Source organism: Chanos chanos, chromosome 12 (genome assembly GCF_902362185.1).
Source record: "Chanos chanos chromosome 12, fChaCha1.1, whole genome shotgun sequence".
NCBI classification, from domain to species: domain Eukaryota; kingdom Metazoa; phylum Chordata; class Actinopteri; order Gonorynchiformes; family Chanidae; genus Chanos; species Chanos chanos.
The window spans coordinates 12,518,239-12,524,882 of NC_044506.1; the positions used below are offsets into that span (position 1 = coordinate 12,518,239).

At 38.9% G+C, this 6,644-nt stretch overlaps 2 protein-coding genes across 2 annotated transcripts; both read right to left on the reverse strand.

Annotated features, from left to right (window-relative positions):
- Window positions 1–713: 713 nt before the first annotated feature.
- On the reverse strand, window positions 714–2,833 carry LOC115824662 (glutathione S-transferase A). The gene is made up of 6 exons (XM_030788417.1): window positions 2,527–2,833; window positions 2,193–2,258; window positions 2,003–2,108; window positions 1,455–1,573; window positions 1,211–1,293; window positions 714–1,060 (listed from the first exon to the last, which is right to left on the reverse strand). Exons 1-6 carry the CDS (start codon window positions 2,692–2,694, stop codon window positions 928–930), a joined length of 675 nt encoding a protein of 224 aa, XP_030644277.1. The 5' UTR covers window positions 2,695–2,833; the 3' UTR covers window positions 714–927.
- Window positions 2,834–3,503: 670 nt separating this feature from the next.
- On the reverse strand, window positions 3,504–6,342 carry LOC115824660 (glutathione S-transferase A). The gene is made up of 6 exons (XM_030788415.1): window positions 6,100–6,342; window positions 5,675–5,740; window positions 5,436–5,541; window positions 4,770–4,888; window positions 4,531–4,613; window positions 3,504–4,347 (listed from the first exon to the last, which is right to left on the reverse strand). Exons 1-6 carry the CDS (start codon window positions 6,265–6,267, stop codon window positions 4,215–4,217), a joined length of 675 nt encoding a protein of 224 aa, XP_030644275.1. The 5' UTR covers window positions 6,268–6,342; the 3' UTR covers window positions 3,504–4,214.
- Window positions 6,343–6,644: the final 302 nt, after the last annotated feature.

Genomic DNA, 6,644 nt, shown 5'->3' on the forward strand with positions numbered 1-6,644 from the left:
CTGAGCTTGACTTTGAGTACATGTGCTAATTTAAAATGTCAGCTGTCAGAGGAACACTGCAACTTGTGCAACACTGCAGCTAATGTGTTTAGGTTCTGGGAGAATGCCTAGTGTATTAAGAGCACTATGGATTAAAAAAAAAAAAAAAATCGACCCATTTCTCTTAAGTTCCCAAAATGAATGATTAATCACAGTTAGAGGGGAAAATGAACCAACACATTCCCACGATGTGATAAATAAATTTTTGAGGCAATTTTGCAAAACAGTATATTCAAAACACGATGCATTGCCTCTCAAGCTTGATTAGAAATTCTCCAATTTGTTGAGTCAGGTTTAAATAAAACAAATCTCCTGAGATTAGGATCAAATGTTTCCCAGCAACCTAATTATTCTTTGAAAAAATATCATACACAAACAAAGGCCAACTTGCCGTGAAAGACTGATTTCACCCTGCACTCCAGGAGTTCTTATTGTATATTTATTGTATATTTGCATCACTGAAATTTACAAGAGCAGCTGGTCAAATTCAAACTTTGGATCAAATCTCTGTGATTTGGCACCCCCTGTTGCACACATGCTGAATCTACAATAATTTGACTGATCTCACATGGAATCAAATCAGATCAGTTTTGAGTGTGTGTGTGTGTGTTTTCTTCATGTTTTCAACATTAACACGTTGAGTACTTCTGAAACCCAAGAGAGAAAGCCAAACATATTTGCCAACTTTTATTGCAGTCTAAAGCTCAATAAACAATGACTTTTTAAAAAAAAGCAATGCACTAATCCAATATACTTAATTAAGTAAAAATATTGTCTTGTTACAGAAGGTTAAGTGCAAAACAAAAGCGTGTAGATTCAGCGGTCCATCAGACCAGATCAGTCTTCAGTACTGGTGTGTCTCAGATCCAAACACAAAACCTTGTCTCTTCACAGATCCTTAAACACGTCTGAGCCCTTTGGGTTCTCTAGCCAGTGTGGGGGCCAGGTGGCTTTAACACTAGGGCGTTCCTTCATCAGGTTATAATACTTAGCAAGTTTGGGATATTTCTCATGGGATAACCTATATGGGATGGTAAAAAATGAATTACTGAGTTACTCACCCAGGTATTCATCTGTTAATTGACTAATAACTTTCATCAACTGTGCAATCTTCATTGAGGAATTTTCAATATCAACTTCTATGGCCTGAGTGAAACAGAGACTTTCTTACCCAAGACGAAAAGTAAGGGCAATTGTTGGGAAAACAACAACATCTGCCAAGGAAAAGCTCTTTCCAGCCATGTACGGTCCAACCTAAAAATCATTAGGAAAAACATATGATGTTTTCGAAAACTAAAATGTGAACGTTAAGATTTCTCAGAAACTTTATCATTTAAATGCTTCTGAAAAGCTGCTTATTGATAAAAAGCTGTATCGTCTAAATAAATTTCTCAATACTGTTTCTTTTGCATTACCTTATGCATGTAACTTTCCCAAAGCTTCAGTTCCGTGCTTAAAGCCTCCCTTTCTCTCTTCACAGCCGAATCATGTCTCTCTGCCTCTGGCACACGCTCATTGTATGTGAGAACATCAACTGTGCACAAACAACATCAATATTGGAAGAAGTCACATATCAAACAATGTTGGAATGCATGTAGACTTACTGCATCTCTTCTAACCCGTATTTCTGTCCGAAGTTGTTCTTTTTTTTTTTTAAACATCACTGGTGCAGAACTATATTGCTTTGCTGATTAAAATTATGTATGCATCAAGTTATGTTCCTCCTTTCTCCGTACAGGTCTAGATTTGATTGCCTCATGTGACTCTAGCCTGACCATGATTGTTAAGTATGTGAGTTCTGTGTATTAGATCTTTATATCAATAAACCAAAATATCTGTGTGACTGCAGACAGCAAACATACAGTGGATCTTCTCTAACTCATAACACTACACAGTAAAACCTGCATACAAGAATGTAAATAAGCAGGAATTCTGCACATAAGTAAAATGTATAGATTAATACCTGTTTTCTGCTGCACGTTGAGAATTTCAATTGAACGCTGGTACATCAAGGCCTGTTCTTCTGCACTCTCTGGGATCAGGCTGGGTCCATTAGATTTGAACTGACTCTGTTAGGTTTTGGAGAAACTAATTAGTCTCACTGTATATTATTTGTTGTGTCTTCGGAATTTCTATTTATTTTCTTTACTTACTTCCAGGTACAAGCAGGCTGCGATAGACTCATTCACGACATTGTCTCCGTGTCTGAAAGCAGGGAGCTGCAAAATAGTCGATAAGCCTACTATGAAATTTCATGTCAGAGGCGTATAAGATATATGGCAACGTGCCTAATGTCATTTGATCTCATGTGCGAGAGAAAGGTTAAACTTAAACTTAGACTTTAAGTTTCAAGCAATTCGCATGTTTGGCTTTGTTTTGTTTCAATGAATGGCTCCCGAAAATATCGAAAGTAAAGTTGTGTTATATCCCTCTACATGCACGCAGTAGCTGAAATCGAGAAAAGTACTGTAACTTGACGCCTCTGACCTCTCCTCTGGGATTAATGTCCAGTGTCTCTTTTGCCTTGTGCTCCTTCTTATCAAAAGAGAGCAGCTTCTTATCGTATTCTCTAATATTTTTTTCCTCCAAAGCGATCATAACTCGCCAACATGGCGGCGATCCAGACCCCCAAAGCAATCGTATGGTCTTAGCCATTGCTACGCGAAGTGGGGAAACTGAGTCCGTGCGATCTGCAACGTAAATGAACTGCTCTACGTTTTACTCCGAATAGCTGCTGTGTCCACTGCGATTATATAGGCTGAAAGTAACAATGGTTTATTACCCACCACGTCCACGTCCTCCACAGCATAGTGCCAAAAGAAAGGACAAAGTGGGATGATTCAGCATTTTGACTGCACGTTCTTTACCGCGCGTTTTCCCTGCCATTTTTTTTATTTAAAATGGTCTCAAATTGTTGGCAGCAACGAGGTCCTGAACTTTTCTTTAATCTTAAATGTCTAGATATAAGGTTTTATAATTTCATGACATGTTTGGATTGGAGCACATTTCAGATTTTTAAAATTCAAAATTAATTAACATACAAATGTCATGTTTCCATCTAAAGACTTTCTGCTGTAGTAAGGAAGATGGTGAAGAAGTATAAAGTAGGAAATGGCTGGCCTTGTCCACTGTCCTACTCAGCTTTGACTGAACACAGTAACCAAAAAAGTAAACAATACAGCACCATACAACACTAGCATAAAGCATTATTCTGATTACTGAGTCTGAACATTCCAATGACGTAAAATAAATAAATGAAAATACATAAATCAAATGGAATGTCCAAGATGTCTGTCAAGAAAAATCAAAAGTTTGCATCGCTAACTTTCTTTTTCGGTGATTAGAGTTAGGTAGCTTAGAGGTAAACAGCAGAGGGAGCTGTAATGCAACAAGTGTCATTAAGAACAACTATAAACATGCAAGTTCTCAATAGTGTGATAGTGCTGTACAGAAACAAGACTGTGTTTGTCTGAGATGTTTATTTAAAAAACATAGTCTGCAAAAAAAATCTCCTTACACGATGACTTACAAGCGAACTGAAGCAGGGAGAACAGAGATATGTTTGTATGAGTCACAGGAAAACAAAAGTATGAGAGACACAGGGCCTGGGAGACTACACAGAAAAGAGATGGGAATCTGATATGGATATTATCTGGAAGGAAATACCCTAGCGGGTCTCCAGTAAATATGACTGAAACCACAGAATAAGAAGTAACGGAGGGGGTTGTACTCGTGGTATCACGAGGAAAGAAGGGGAGACAATGTGTTGAAACAGGAATGTGAATGCTTTCCTGCACTGACTATACTGACCCCCAGGTACACCCCCCCAGGTAACAAACAGTCTCACATTGCCTCCTACAAAAAGTCTGCTGAAAGTAAAGGAGACCTGCACATCAGTGACACTTCACTGTGACTGTCTCATACGTGGCTTGTGACCAAGCTTGTTCCATACTGAAAGAAAAGTGTTGAGAACCTAGAGTGATTTTTTTGGTATGTTTTCAGATTTATTTTCAAGTTAGACAAACAAAGTAATTCGAGTAAAACACTTTTGCTTCCAATTATTACAAAGGGTATCTGAGAGGGAGAGAGAAAAAAAAAGCTTAAAACCCCTTGGACCCACAAGTAATTTGCACAATCATGGCGCAGTTGTGGCACAATCAGACACTGTGGAAGTCTCAGAGATCCTTCAGCATGTCCATGGGCTTAGGGTTCTCCAACCAGTGTGGGGGCCAACTGGCTTTAACACTGGGACGTTCCTTCATCAGGTTGTGATATCCAACCAGTTTGGGATATTTCTCTTGAGCTAACCTACATGCAGATGGTGGAGAATTTATTACATTTATTATTATCTTCATAAGGCTGAGTATGATGATGAGTCATGTACTATGAAGACCAGTTAAAAACTAAACTCATCCATCTAGCTTGTTCTCCTAAGCAGTTCCCTCGAACAATATCACATTTTAGACCTTTATAAAAGTATAATCCTCTTACCCAAGGCGAAAAACAAGGGCAATCGTTGGGAAGCAAACAGCATCAGCCAAAGAGAAGCTCTTTCCAGCCATGTATGGTCCACCCTAAAATATATATTTAAATAATATATAAAAATGGTATGATTTCATGAATGAAGTGTGAATGTAAGGATAGTGTTCAACTTACATTTCAACTGCTCTCCATTAATCATACCTGTACAGTCTGTATATACTTGTGAAAACTTGATTTTGTGTTAGTACCTTCTGCATGTAACCTTCCCATATCTTCAGTTCTGCAGCAAGGGCATCTTTGTTTCTCTTCACAGCCGAGTCATGTCTCTCTTCTTCGGGCACACGACGTGTGTATGTCACAACATCGACTGTGTGTAACAATAATTATCATTAGGAAGAGCAGCACAACAGTGCCAAAGTCTGCAAGACTATTGAATGAACAATAACGATTGAGCAAAACCTCAACATTAGCCGCTAAAATGTAGGCTATTAAACATTCGTGACCTGTAACATCTGTAGCCTGTTTAAAAAAAGGGGGGGGGGGGGGGGGCTATGCCTATATGATATCAAATGTTGCCCATAGGCTACTAGGTGACATTTTATTTTCTCCTCTCTTCATCGGGGCAAAGTCCTCTGCTGCCGACTTGAAATCAAACATGTCTGTGTCTTTGCCGCTTGCAATGCGTAGAACCCGCGTCACTCTCATACGTTTTGTATGAACATTATTATCGGACGTTTTGACCAGCAAGTTTTTAATTTATTGGGGGGGGGGGGGGTTCGGTTTTTTTTTGTTACATCACATACCAGACAAAAACCGGTAGCCTAATTACCGGCTAACGGAAATCCCTGAGTGTGTGTGTGTGTGTGCGTGTGTGGAGAGAGGGAGAGATTCATAAATGGATGGATGGATCATACTTATTTTCTGCTGCAAGTTCAGAATCTCAATTGTGCGCTGATACATTAAAGCCTGTTCTTGTGCATTCTGAGGGATCAGGTTGGTTCCATTGGACTTGAACTGATTCTGTTACATTTTGAGGAAACAAATGGGCACATGTTGTAATTTCAGAAGCTGTTTAAAAAAAAAAAAAAAAGAAGAAGAAGAAAAAAAAACAATAAATCCGTAAATGAATGAATCTTTTGTTGTTCCTACTTACCTCCAGGTACAGACAAGCTGCAATAGATTCGTTCACAGCGTTATTGCCATGTTTGAAAGCGGGAACCTGTTAAAAAACTGCTGAGGTTAGTATGACTTTGTAATTTTAAAAGAGAAAGTAGGTTAGCGCCGGGTTGACGGCAGTGTGCCAAGACCGTTACATAATACAGTCTGGCGGGAGGGACAGAGAAAGGGCTTGGAATTTTAAGACTAGTTGTATCGAAATGCTACAAGAATCTGAGTTAACTTTTCAATAACTGCACTTGTAAACTTCAGGAATTGCAGTAATTTAGTGCAGTAATTCTTTTTCAGGAATTGCAGTTACAGCGCAGTAATTATAATTCAGTTATAGTGCATTCTACAGCAAGCGTACAAAAATGCCGTATCACACATTTATGAACTTTACTGCAGGCGAGGCACACTCACCTGTCCTCTTGGGTTAATTTCCAAGGTCTCTTTTGCCTTGTGCTCTCCTTTCTCAAAAGAAAGCAGTTTCTGATTGTAACCTTTCAAGTTCTTTTCTTCCAGGACAATCATAATTCTCCAGCATGGTGGAGAACCAGACGCCCATAGCAATGTCATGTCCTTTGCCATAGTTACAGAGATAACACAGCTGTGAACAGTATGAATGCGAGTGAAGGGTGATATCCTTGAGCCTGAACAGTTGTAGTGTCCACTGTGGCTATTAAAGCCAATTTATAAATGATATCACTGCATTCACCACGCCCCTTTTAATCGGTACACAAATGTCACGTTACGAACAAAAAACATGACACAGCAGTTATGGAAACAAGGGGTTGTGTCCTGTGGCGTTCAGATTCAAAGTAGTGCAAATAAATGGTATATTCTTCATCTTATTATCTGTAAACTCTGTAAACTTATTTAGTGTAGTGAAGTTAACCACAACAAACTGTGTTATTTCTACGCTCTCTCACTGTGTGTGTGTGTTTTAAACTCTGGCCATTTGGGCT

Excerpts from the sequence above, each read along its gene's own strand:
- LOC115824662 (XM_030788417.1), bottom strand. The coding sequence starts at position 2,694 with ATGGCTAAGACCATACGATTGCTTTGGGGGTCTGGATCGCCGCCATGT. Across the intron at positions 1,574-2,002 it reads CAACGTGCAGCAGAAAACAG|TTGATGTTCTCACATACAAT; the intron begins GTATTAATCTAT and ends GTTTGTGCACAG. Across the intron at positions 1,294-1,454 it reads GGGAAAGTTACATGCATAAG|GTTGGACCGTACATGGCTGG; the intron begins GTAATGCAAAAG and ends AATGATTTTTAG.
- LOC115824660 (XM_030788415.1), bottom strand. The coding sequence starts at position 6,267 with ATGGCAAAGGACATGACATTGCTATGGGCGTCTGGTTCTCCACCATGC. Across the intron at positions 5,741-6,099 it reads AAATTAACCCAAGAGGACAG|GTTCCCGCTTTCAAACATGG; the intron begins GTGAGTGTGCCT and ends GTTTTTTAACAG. Across the intron at positions 4,889-5,435 it reads GAACTTGCAGCAGAAAATAA|TCGATGTTGTGACATACACA; the intron begins GTATGATCCATC and ends TGTTACACACAG.